Source organism: Arvicanthis niloticus, chromosome 5 (assembly GCF_011762505.2).
Source record: "Arvicanthis niloticus isolate mArvNil1 chromosome 5, mArvNil1.pat.X, whole genome shotgun sequence".
NCBI classification, from domain to species: Eukaryota; Metazoa; Chordata; class Mammalia; order Rodentia; family Muridae; genus Arvicanthis; species Arvicanthis niloticus.
Genome location: NC_047662.1, coordinates 85,565,598 through 85,578,529, shown reverse-complemented (window position 1 = coordinate 85,578,529; position 12,932 = coordinate 85,565,598). Strand labels below are relative to the sequence as shown.

Genomic DNA, 12,932 nt, shown 5'->3' with positions numbered 1-12,932 from the left:
AAAGCCAGCTGAGCACTTTCTGCTTCCTGACTATGTCACCCAACCTCAAGCTCCTGCCTCCATGCCCTTCCCACAATGATCGTCTGTACTCTCAAACTATGCACCACTGTAAATCTTTCTTTCTTCCTTAAGGTCACAGCAACAAGAAAAGTAACTAATATATTCATTCAACTACACTAATGTGAACCATCAGTCTACTTATATCAATGAAAAGACCATCAGAATCTGTGAGGTGTGAAGGTGCTTGTCATAACCCCAACACTTGAGAGGCAGAAGCAAGCAGACTTTTGAATTTGAGGCCATCCTGGTCTATACAGAGTTGCAGGATGCCAGGGCGCCAGGGCTACACAGAGATATAGTGAGACCCAGTCTCAAAAGATAAATTTAAAAAGATAAACAAGTGAGTTCTAGGACAGCCAAGGTTACATAAAGACCTTGTCTCAAAAACAACAACAAAAGCAAACCAAGCAGCTGCATTTTGGGGACTGATGAAACTGCTCCGTGGGAAAAGGTACTGGCCACTAAGCTTGATAACCTGGAGTTTGATCCTCTGGACTTACAAAAGAGGAAGGTGAGACCGACTCTAGCAAGATGCTTTCTGACCTCCACCCACATACTGTGGCATATGCACACACAATTATGTAAGTAAGTACATAAATGTTTTTTTTTTTTTAAGTTATTTTGTCTTTAAGAAACACTAAAGAGGTGCATACAATCACAAACACTCAGGAGGCAGAGGCAGGCAGAGGTGAGCCTGATCTCAGAGCTAATTCCAAGACAACTAGGGCTGCACAGGAAAACTCTGTCTCTAAGGGGAAAAAAAGAAAGAAAAAAAAGAAAGAAAGAAAAGGAAAGACTTAAGGGTGGCCAGGAAATAAGGGAAGGAGGGAAATAGATGGAGATAAGGAGAGAAGGAGGAAAAAAGGGAGGGGAGGGAGGGAGGGAGGGAGGGAGGGAGGGAGGGAGGGAGGGAGGGAAAGAAAAAAATTAAAGGCTTAACAGATGGCCTGGAAAGACTCAGGGATTGAGCAGTTGTTGCTCTGAGGTTCAATTCCCAGTACCCATATGGTGTCTCATAATTGTCTACAACGCTAGGACAGTAGTTCTCAACTGTTGTCGGAACCCCTTTGGAGGTCAAACTACCCTTTCACAGGAGTTGCCTAAGACCATCAGCAAACACTAATATTTACTTTACAATTCATAACAGTAGCAAAATCATAGTTATGAAGTAGCAATGAAAATAATTATATGGCCGGGGCTACTACAACAGGAGGAACTGTATTAAAGGGTCGCAGCCTTAGGGAGGTTGACAGCCACTGGATATATTTATTAAGAGAGGACATACTACACTAGAATAAAGAATGGTGTTAAAAGACCAGACAGTGGTGGCACATGCCTTTAATCCCAGCACTCAGAAGGCACAGGGAGATAGATCTCTGAGTCTGAGGCCAGCCTGGTTTACTGAGTTCTAGAGGGCTACATAGAGAAACCCTGTCTCAAAACAAAATAAAACAACAACAAATAACAGCAACAAAAGGATTTCACAGAAGTCCCCCCCCCCCCGCAAAAGTGAACAGCTAGAAAGTACATAGAAGATATTAATAAATATCAGTACCAGTCATCAAATCAATAACAATATTGCAAGTACAATAAAATATTACTGAAACTAGCCATTCTGCTATACCCTTTAGATACCTAAAAGTAAAAAAGAACAGCACCAAGGGTTGCAAAGGGTGGAAGACAAGCTGAGCCTGGGAGATCAGGCATAGTCAAGGTAATATGACCACAGATGTGAGCTGGAATATAGAGCAGACTGTGTAAAGTGCATACACTTTAGAGACTAGTTCAACAGCTCAGTAGGCTCTTCATTACAATGAGATAATTGAGACAACTAACTTACAAGAGAAGAATTTGCTCAGTTCATAGTTCTGGGAGTTCCAGTCCAAGATTAAGCAGATATACTGCTGTAGAAATGGCAGTGTGTGAATGATAGACAAATAGTTCACCTAAAGTCCAGAAAGCAAAGGGAAAGAGGGAAGTGCCAACATCCCACAATCTCATGGAAATCTAAAACCTTCCCAGGAAACTAAACCTACTAAAAAGTTCTATTAATTCCCCAAAATGCTACCCCGCAGAGCCTTTAACATACAGATCTTTGAGGAACATTCAAAAATCCAAACAATATTGAACAGTTTCTGATAAATCTAAATGTCCTGGCATCCTGCACTTCTACTCCTGGGCTTAGACGACAGATATACAACAGTAAACTAAAGGCTTACACAAGGATAGAGAAGTGGCTCAGAGGTTAAGAGCACTGTCTGCTCTTTCAGAGGTCCTGAGTTCAATTCTCAGCAACTACATGGTGGCTCAGGACCATCTAAAATGGGATCTAATACCCTCTTCTGCCATGCAGGCATAAACGAAGACAGAAAGAGCACACGTCTAGAATTATAAATAAAATTTAAAAAAAACAACAACAACAAAACACACACACAGAGAGAGAGAGAGAGAAAGAGAGAGAGAGAGAGAGAGAGAGAGAGAGAAGCTTTATTTGTAATGTTCCCAAGCAGAAAAGAACTCAAGTGCCCATCAACATGAGAACAGCTTTTAAGACATAATAAAAAACAGAAATAAAATGAACTACTACACAACAACATAATTCATTTTGCTAAATAAAACATATACAGGAGAACTTATACCCTATGCTTCTGTTCATATGAGATGCAGAAATAGGTAAAACTACTCTCTGTTAATGAAAATCAGAAGATTTTCATTGCCTACAATATGTCTGGAAAGAGATAACAGGAATCTTTAGCAAGCAGCATTTTATTGTTTTGATTTAAAGTATTAAAATTTGTCAAACTTTATTGAATTGCATTCTAGGTAAATAACATCTAAATTAAAAAAATTGTAGCCAAGGTCTTCCATATTTCCAATAATGAAGCATAACAGTAAGCAAATTTTTTCTGCAAAGGGCCAGGAGGTGAATACATTATGCTTTGCAGACTGCGACCACTATTCAGCTCTGTTAATATAATGTGAAAGTAACCACAGACAATATAGAAACAAATAAGCATGGCTATGTCCCAATAAAACTACTTACAGAAACAAGTAGCAAGCCAGATGTGTCCATCATGGGCTGCTGCTTGTTAACTCCCAATGTCTAGCATGGAGAAAACTGACCTTTAAAATTAATTTCGATATGCTGTATTGTTCTTTTCTACATAGCAGTCATGACAATTATTAGAAGCCAATTACAGTCCTTTCTAAACATGTGTTTTCCTATACTCAACTACCCACTCAAAATAGAAAAGACTATGACAGTTATGGAAGAGCAAAATAAATAGAAATATAGGAAATGTGGCTTTGAGATTTTGAGTAGTAGCCAGCTAATACTACTGAACACATAAGCTGGAAGTTTAAAATGCACTTTGGCATGCAGAAAAGGTCATTACCTACAATGCTGTCACTGATTTATGTGGTATATTAAATCCCTAAAATGAATGCCACAGCACTCTTCATCACCAGATTGTGATGAAGATTCTTCATTTAAAAGAACTCAATGCTCACTGTTTCTCAATGAGTCAATGATAGATATACGTGTGTGTGTGTGTGTGTGTGTGTGTCTTATCTAGACATATAATATACATATACAGATAACTTGTCATGGTAGTGCATACCTGTGACACCAGACATTGGAAAACTGAAGAAGCTTTAAGTTCAGCTTGGTTAACCTAACAAGACCATCTCAACAACCCATAAATGAAAAATATTTCACAATGAGTTCCAAAAGCTAATCTTTTAATTTGGGCAATGTTAAAAAAGTAATACCCTGGGCTGAAGAGATGGTTCAGTGGTTAAGAGCACTGGCTACTCTTCCAGAAGTCCTGGGTTCAATTTTCAGCAACCACATGGTAGCTTACAACCATCTATAATGTGATCTGATGCCTTCTTCTGGCACGCAGATGTACACGCAAATAGAGCACTCATGTACATTAAATAAATAAATAAATCTTTAAAAAAAAATTAGTACCCCAAGCTAAGCAATGGTGGTGCATGAGTTGAATCCCAGCGCTTGGGAGACAGAGGCAGGCAGATGTCTAAATCCAAGACAGCCTGATCTACAGAGTGAGTTCTAGGACAGCCAAAGCTACACAGAGAAACAATGTCTCAACAGCCCCCAAAAGAAGTAATAATAATACCCCACAAAGAACATTCAAGGTCTATATCATGATATGAATGCTAAAACACCTGAAAATGTATGTCTTCAATACAATTCCAATCTACATAAGGAACTCTTTCTCACTAGGTATATATCTATTAAAACCCCAGCAGTATCAGAAAGCTTGGGCTCCAGTATGTGTGCCACAATCACTGTGTCACAATTTGGCATTCATTCTTCCATCAAACATTTTTTTAATTTATAATAATCAGACACTGAAAACAATAAAAAAGAAAGCCTCACAAATGTCTTTTGTGACACATTATAAATCACTTTAAAAGCAACTCAGTTTCCCTTTGTTAAAATAATTAATTTTATATTTAAAAGTATTTAAAATTATCTTTTGCAAAATCTAAATAACTTTTTAGGGCTGGAGAGAGCAATTCCTGCTCTTGCAGATATCTCAGGTTCAGATCCCAGCTCGATACAGTAGTTCACAACCATCCTTAACTACAGTTCCAGATAGCCCTCTTATGACCTCCATAAACACCAGACACACATGTAGCATATACATAATATATATGCAGGAAAAACACTCATACACATAAAATAAATGTTAACAACTTTAACTAAATACCTTTTTAATCCAGGAAAGTAAAATTAGGGAACACAGCCTAAATTCCATTCTTGCTACTAATCAAAAACATTAATTGTGTGGTTGTATTCAGACAGCAAATAAAGAAAACAATTACTGACTTATTTTTCACATATTCTGGATGAAATGCAAGTCTTACTGATTCATTATTTGGTAATAACCAAACTTCCTTGGTGAGATCAAAGAAAGAACAATCTTGCCAGAAAGTACATATAATAAATATTTTTATAGCACAATTCTAGTATTTCAATATGTAGGTGCTGAACAGATGTATAATGTATATATTACAGCATAAATAAACGTTTTAATACAGGCTGCCTATTGAATCAACTAGTCAGCTTATCATCTCTTCAGGACTGTTGCTTTCAGAGTTCTTACTTCAAAAGATACAAACAGAAAGCCAAATCTTGTATCTTAGGAAATCTGGTTCCTAAGCATAACATTTAAATTTTCTTTCATTTATTATGGATGAGTTTTCACCATAATAAAGTAGGCATAATTCTTTAACCTTAAAATGGTAACTTTTTTAAACATCTGCTGTATTTACATGCCAGATAAAAAAGCTAGAATCACAAAATACATCTTTAAAGATCAAAACAATTCATTAAATATCCCTTCTTCCACAGGCATCTTCAGACACACAATTGAGGCCTTAATTTCTCATCTCTGCTTAGTATTCTTAAGTAGGAAACTGACAACAAATGGGAGGAGGTAGTTCCAAAAAAGGCTGCCTCCATTAATTTCCTACTCATAAGCATATTCAGAGCTTGCCAAAGCAGGTCAACTCTACCCCAAAAGATAGTGCAATAGTTCAATTATGCTAATTATGCTAGTCTTAGACATCCCATTGTTTAACTTCTTGTTATGCTTATTTCTTAAGATATCATAGACTACAAGCTCTACCATCAGATCCTGTAAGTGTACAGAAACAAAAACAGGACTAGCAAAATGTAGAGCAGTGGTGGATGTGTGCTAACTCTGACAGACTAGATAAGTGACCACACTATATAAATAAACCTAACTTATTAAATAGATGCAAAGGTAAAGATTTTGTTCTACTTTCTCCAGTAATCTGCACTGTGTGACCTATTGAACTAGATTCCCAAATCAGTATCAAACATCAAAGAAAACTTTATGACAGTTATCTTTTATTATTTTGTCTTTAAATTTCATGTCTGTATACATGCTTGAGTATGTATGTGAACTCAGAGGTCATCATCTGACCCCCTTGCAACTAAAAGTACAGGTGGTTGTGAGTCATCATAAGCATCCTGGGGAGAGAACCCAGGTCATCTGCAAGAGCAGTAAGTACAGTGCTAAGCCATCTCTCCAGCCCCAAGACATTATATTTTTAAAACCCTCATATTGAGGAGCAGTGTTTTCTTGATTTGTAGTTTTTAATCCAATACTGAGAAGACTCTGGTATAACTAAAGACTTGAAACTTGGAAAAATCATTACTACAACATATTGAGACATACTGAGTTCTCTGGATATTCACGTTTTAGATAGAGACCTCATTGCTAGCAACCAGGTGTAACAACAACAACAACAAAAAGGGTAAGGCTTTGAAAATAGAACAGGAAGACAAGCATGTGAACAACCTGGACAAACTTTCTCAACCTGCTTTTTCATCTCTAAAATAAGAATAGTAATTACCCATCTTGAAGGAATGTTATAACGATTAGTGATCATACATGTAAAGCACATGTCACATAGTTGGCAGTTAAAAAATCAGCTATTATTATATTACTCATAAGTGCAGCCACAAAAGATTTTTAAAAAATCAGAGCCTATGGTTATTTTAACAACAAAAACAAAGCCAACACCCCCCCCCAAAAAAAATCATGTTAAGTAATACTTTGGGTGGTTTTAATTTTCCATATATAATACTACAGTTCCTCCTAAAAGGTACATAAAATCCAAAATTAGCCACAGGCTTACTTATTTTGGAGTTAAAAGTAAAAGACTATTATCACACAAAACAAAAGACAATTTTGTGAACAGGTGAAATCATTTCGCCACTGGGGGAGAAATGTCAAAATTAAAATATAAAAACTATGAAAGGATAGTAAAAGATTCCTACCTTTAAACCGACTGCTATAAGATCTGTAACAACACTGTATGGAAAAAGTAAAAAGAGAAAATGGAAAACAAAGTTAGAGAACAAGTTTTAAAAGACAGATAAGATTAAAGAAAAAGAAAAAGCATTATAATAACAAATAATGAAAAAATGAACTGTGAAATGTTAACAAAGAAAAAACAACAGACAGTAGCAACAGCAGAGTTCAAAAGCAAAGCCTCAACATCAATGTAAGAAACAAATGACTCTCTAGTGTGTAGGAAAGAACAGTTGTGCTTCAATACACTAAGCATGTGTTTATCTCACTTTGACAAATCCAAACCAAAACTAAAATCACCAAAGTTCATTCTTTTAAGTCACTGATAGGAGTGATCACACCCTAAAGCCTCAATAAAACAAAACCTGGGCCTGGATTTCACAGACACAAAAGGCATCTTGTAAATCTGTATCTTATCACCCCCAAAACTCACAAAAAAACAAGATTGTCTCCCAGAGCTAGAATAAATACAAACCTCAATTTTTACACACCATTAAGATTTGCTATTTTAAAAATGTTATCCATCAATACTGTTTTGAGTATAAAAGTACTTCTCTTCCTAGGTAGAAATGAACATGAATGAACACACATGAACACACATGAACACACACACAAACACGCAGGGAGGGGGAGTCAGGCAGAGAGCTGGGATTCAAGGAGGAACTAAAAATATGTTAGCTAGTGGGGTTTTTTTTTTTTTTTTTAACTACTCAGAATAAAGGAAATGAGCTTTTTGCAAGCTGTGGGAAAATGAAATTTAATAAGCTTGCCTAGGGCATAGTTCACTATATTAAAAGCCACACTCTATAAGATAATGTGTAAAAGCCTATCCAGTTGTTCTATAAAAAAAAAACTGGTCTCTTCTGCATCTTCAGTTAGCAGTTTCTATCTCCATATTTCCTAAAAAGAAAGCTACATATATAAGTTCTGTATTACGTTACTAATCAATGTGCAAACCTGTCTTTGCATCAAGTGGTATAAACTTCATTGTTTTAAACAATAACCATTCCTTTATTTCCTTGTAGAGTTCTGAAACTTGTATTCATTTCTCTGAAATTTAAGCCTGATAAATAACTGATAAGCTATACTTTTTACAAGTGTGTAATAGTATCTTTATTGGTCCTGATGTACAAAACAAGCATTTCTCAATTTGAATGCCTCTATCTGCATCACAGTTTTCTTAGCTTTAATACCACAAGCAAGGCAAAGTTCTTAAAAACTATCAATGAAGTCAGTTTGGGAAGGGGAGAGTTGAGGAGTAAATACGAGCAAAATAAGACGGTGTGTGTGTTTGTGTGTGAAAAATAATAAAACCTATTAATTTGTAAGTCAACCAAAAAGGTAATCTTTAACAAGATGCAGTAAGTAGCAAATGATGACTAAAAGCCTATGCAATTAATGTTTTGGATCAGAGAAACACACAGATGCTGAGTAAGGTTGACTATTCCTACTCAACCTTGTCCCCTACCAGTGCGCTGTGGGGGAGGAGCTTGCACTTCACAGTGAAGAAGCAAGTCAAGCCCTTTAACTAAATCTCAGGACACAAAAAGCTAACTTGTTTCCACACCCGAAGTTGAACCTTCTGAAGACGAACACTTCACAGCCCTTTCTAAACTGACATAATGGCATTTATGGCATAAATCACCGAAAGTGAATCAGAGTCAGGTAAAGAGAAGTCAGTGCTCAAGGAGAAGCGCTCGGCAAAGAAGCTCCCATTAAATAAAAATACTTGAAAGTACACCACAACCATAAATCAAATCCAAAATTGCACTTTGATATCTGCAGCAGTGCGCAATCTGCATTCAAATGGGATAATCCACATATTACAATACTGTGAAATTAAGATAAACGAAAGCTACCGAGGGCAAAAATTGTTGTAAGATTCTAGTGTCCTCACGTAAACACGTAGTATGCTATGATCAACTACGCGGCAACCTGCTAAATGGATTTTACTTTTCAAACAACTTATATGCTCCACCATTCCGCAGTTTATAGAAGTCTTGTCAACAAAAGTCGGCGGGGGAGAAGGGTTTAGGATCAATTCAAACGGCAAAGGTTTAAATGAATAAAAGGTGGAATCTCTAATTGACTTGGAGATTTTTTTATCTTGATTATATGACCCCCAATTTACTAAAATCCCTCAATTCACGCTTTTATTAAAATACATCAGGTTCTGTCCCACGTTCCAGAGTTCCCAGAGAAATTACCAGAAAATCTTTTTTTTTTTTTCTTTTAGTCACAGACCCCATTTAAACTGAGCGGTTGAAAGCGCCCGGAAATCTACACTTACACAATATCTGACATCGCCCGAGGCGAATTCACGAAGTTTCTTGGGGGTGGGGAACGAAGAGGAAGCGTCTCTGTGCTAAAAGTGCAGACGCTCAGTATTTAGAAGTGGTTAACGTAACTCACTGGCCAAGTCAGGAGACCCAGCCGGTCCGGAGACCCGCGCGGGACCGCGGTTCGAGACCCGGTCGCCGCCCAGACGGCTGCCGCCGCTCTCCGGGGCCCGCCGCCGGGGAAAGCTCCGCCGCGCGCCCCACCCCACCGGTAAACAGCAACTCCCCGAGCGCTGCGGCCGCCTCAGCCTCCGCCCCCGCCAGCGTCGCGCACCATTTTCTGAGAGGAAGTGTGGGGAGTTCGGCCCGGCACCCCGGCCCTGGCTCGTCTCCGCTTCCCGAATGCGCCCCGAGGCTGCGAGGGGCGGACGTGACGGGGACGCCGCGCGCAGGAAGCGGAGACCGCAGCGGACCGACCCCCGCGCTCGAAAGGTCCCTGCCGTCGGGACCGCTCCGCTAGCCGGCGTCGCGCCCTGGTCCCCGGCCTCGGCGGGACGCGACGCCGAGAGGAAACGAGGCCAGCGCAGCCCCCGAGCGGCCACCCGGCACTTACCCATCCATGGCCCAGACGGAGGAGCGCGTTGTGCGGGGATTGACGGGCTCACCGCGGGCAGAGGAAGCGGGCGGCGGCTCCGGGGACCTGCGAGCGGAGCCGCTCCGCAGCTCCGGCCGGTCAGAGGTGGAAGGAAGAGTGGGAAACAGGGGCGGGGACCGGGCACGCTCTCGCCAGCGCCGCGCCCCCGCCCTCCCCGCCCGTGAGCGCGTTCCCGCCTCGCCTGGCCCCGCCCCCTCAGCGTCGACGCCCTCCCGTGGCTTGGCTGGACTCCAGGGCGCCCTCTTCCCGCCTTCGCCTCTTCGCCCCGCCCCCCCGCCCGTGCCTCGGCGCGCGTGCGCGCCCCCCGCCCCCAGCGTCGAGCCTGCGTTCGCGGGAACGCGCGCCTTGTGCTTCCCGCTTCGCGACTCGCCCTCCTGCGAGCCCGCGGGCCTTCCGGCTTCCCGGACTCAGGCTCAGGCCCTTGAATGTTGCTGGCTAGAAGTCTCGAGACCCCAGGGGACTTTTGAAGTGGAGCAGAGTTGCTACTGGCGGGCGGGCGACACTGCTGGCGCACGGCAGGGGACCCGCGCGACGTCTATGGGGCAGGGGTGGACGTAGGTCTTTCCAGACCGGAGAGCAGCGACGGTAGCCTGTCCGTCAGGCCCTGGCCAACCTCTGAGACCTGCGCTGGCTGGATAGGTGTGGTTGGGAAAGAAATTAAGTAGATGAGACTGCCCTGGACTGAAGTCCATCTTCATTTTTACACGGTTTTAATCTGAGTGCTTTTCTACCGAACAGTCTAATACTAAAAGAAACTTTCATTGCATAGCTATTTAATGGCCATCATAATGCCAGTATTTTGTAAGTTTATTCATCCCTCCGCGGGGCGGGGAAGGGGGAGCGTTATAGGAAAGGATTAATGTTTTTCCAGGTGAAAATTCACGAGAGAGATTTCACAGCCAGAAAATGTTTTGTTTGCACCAAAGCCATATGTAAAACATAAAACAGCTATTTAGTATATATAATGCGTATAACTAGTGAGAACACGCTTTTCCCCTTTTTTATAGCACATCTACTTCTGAACGGAGTGCTTTTTCCATTCACAGATCATTGAAATTTGAGCCATTTAAAGCCATGTCTTCAAAGTCTGGAATGAAAGAGGGAGCCTGCCCACATCATTTCAAAAGAAGTAACAACTTCCGTCCACCTTTCCTGATTACCTACTTTAAAATAAGTAGACACTTATTTTTTTAAAAAAAAAAAGTATAACCAGTTTGTAATTCTGGAAGGTCATTTTTTTTTAAATTTCAGTTCCCCTTTTCAAGATGTCAAAAACATTTTGTATGTTAAATCTAAACATTAAGTTACCTTTGGAAACATTTCCACCGTACATTGCTACATGGGATTTTAAAATAGCAATTTGGTGTAGAGGCACATAACTGTGCCTATAATTCCTACCTGAGTTTAAGGCCACATGGTATGTTCCAGGCCATCCTGGGTCACAGAAAAATATAATAATAATAAAATGTCGGAGAAAAGCAGCCGAGCAAGTGGTGATAGCACATGACTTTAATCCCAGCACTCACTCAGGAGAAGAGAAAAGGAGAGAGGGGGAGGGAAAAAGAGGAGGAAAGAAAGGGAGGGAGAGAGAAGCAGCCGATGAAGTGTTTCTATTGCTGTATTTGAGGTATATTTTGTAATACGTTTCTCTTTTTTGTTTGTTTGTTTTGTGTTTGGTTTTGGTTGGTTGGTTGGTTTTTTTCAAGACAGGGTTGAGATCTCTGTGTAGCCCTGGCTGTCCTGAAATTCACTCTAGACCAGACTGTCTTTGAACTTGGACATATGCCTGCGTACTTTAACTATTTTTAATTACAATATTTTAATTGACTTCATTTTAATACTCCATAGTACTTTATAATTTAATGTGTCATATTTTATTTACACTTTTTCCAAAATAGTGGACGCTTATATTATTTGCAGCTATTCAAAACAATTAACAATGCCACACAAAACATCACATAGCTATGACCACATATGATTATCACTGAGGAATAGAATATTATAAATAGAATTCCAGAATAAAGGGTATAAGTACATCAAGTTTGATAAATACCATGAAGGTAATTCTAAAAACAATATGCCAATTTACAAGTTTTTTTAAAGAATGACTGAAAACAGCATGTCTCTCTTAACCCTGAGCCTTTTAAGTAAATAACTGTTGTCACTAGTTTTGGGGGGTTTGTTTTGTTTTGTTTTGTTTTTGAGACAAGGTTTCTCTGTGTAACAGCCCTAACCGTTCTACAACTCACTTTGTAGCCTAGGCTGGCCTTGAACTCACAGAGCTCCCAAGTGCTGGAATTAAAAGTGAGCACCACCATGCCTAGCAGTTTTTTTAAATTAAGTATATTAAATGTGTTAGTATGTGCATATATGAATGCAGTGCCTGTGGAGAGGCCAAAAAAAAAGACATTAGCGTCCCTACAGCTAAAGTTACAGGGCACCCGACTTGGGTCCTGAGAACCACACTAGGGTCCTCTACAAGAGCAGTAAGTGTGTTAACTGCTGGGCTCTCTCTCCAGCCCCAGTTGTCACTCTTTAAAACTAATGATGTCTACCTGAGACTCATTATCTAAACCAAGTCACTCTAAAAAGTCTATCATTCAAAGACTATATTTCTGAATAAAATTAACAAAACTGTACTTTATGTCCTAAACAAGCCCAGCCTTATAACAGAGGCCTAGATAACTGAAACAGTTTGTAAACAGAGGACAAGGGGAAACATTCTCTTTCCCATGCCCCTTTGTCCTGAATTCAAAGACTTCATGGTATGATCTCTGTGAGCTTGCATATCACTCTGATGAAAACGGTAGACAGGAGCTGGGAAATGACTCATTCCACGACGGCTGTGCAGTCAGGATGGCCTCATCAAGCCAGATCCTGGTACTCTGGGCTCAGTCAGAAACCTTGTCTCACAAACAAAGTGAAGGAAGGTGGAGAGGTGCGGTGGCTAAGAGCACTTGCCGCTCTGGAGGACAGTGCCCAGCCCCAACACAGTGGCTCATAACCATCGCTAATTCCAGATCTAGGGTATTCGATGGCCTCTTCTGACCTCTGAAGGCACCA

The 12,932-nt window shown here is 40.4% G+C and overlaps 2 protein-coding genes across 6 annotated transcripts in view; one reads left to right on the top strand and one right to left on the bottom strand.

Annotated features, from left to right (window-relative positions):
- The window catches only part of Ptbp3 (polypyrimidine tract binding protein 3), a 79,195-nt gene extending 69,221 nt beyond the window's left edge, over positions 1-9,974 (bottom strand). For 2 of the 5 annotated variants that reach the window (XM_076934884.1, XM_076934885.1), the window contains exons 1-2: positions 9,828-9,962; positions 6,902-6,935 (exon numbers count right to left, since the gene is read on the bottom strand). In XM_076934884.1, coding sequence (XP_076790999.1) covers positions 6,902-6,935; positions 9,828-9,835 — 42 coding nt within the window. In that variant the 5' untranslated portion in view covers positions 9,836-9,962. Of the gene's footprint in view, positions 1-6,901; positions 6,936-9,827 lie in introns of those variants that run through there. The other 3 variants (XM_034502243.2, XM_034502244.2, XM_076934886.1) reach the window with 2 other exon arrangements.
- Positions 9,834-11,701, top strand: LOC143442436 (uncharacterized). The gene is made up of 2 exons (XM_076934887.1): positions 9,834-10,508; positions 10,916-11,701. Exon 1 carries the CDS (start codon positions 9,834-9,836, stop codon positions 10,425-10,427), a length of 594 nt encoding a protein of 197 aa, XP_076791002.1. The 3' UTR covers positions 10,428-10,508; positions 10,916-11,701.
- Positions 11,702-12,932: the final 1,231 nt, after the last annotated feature.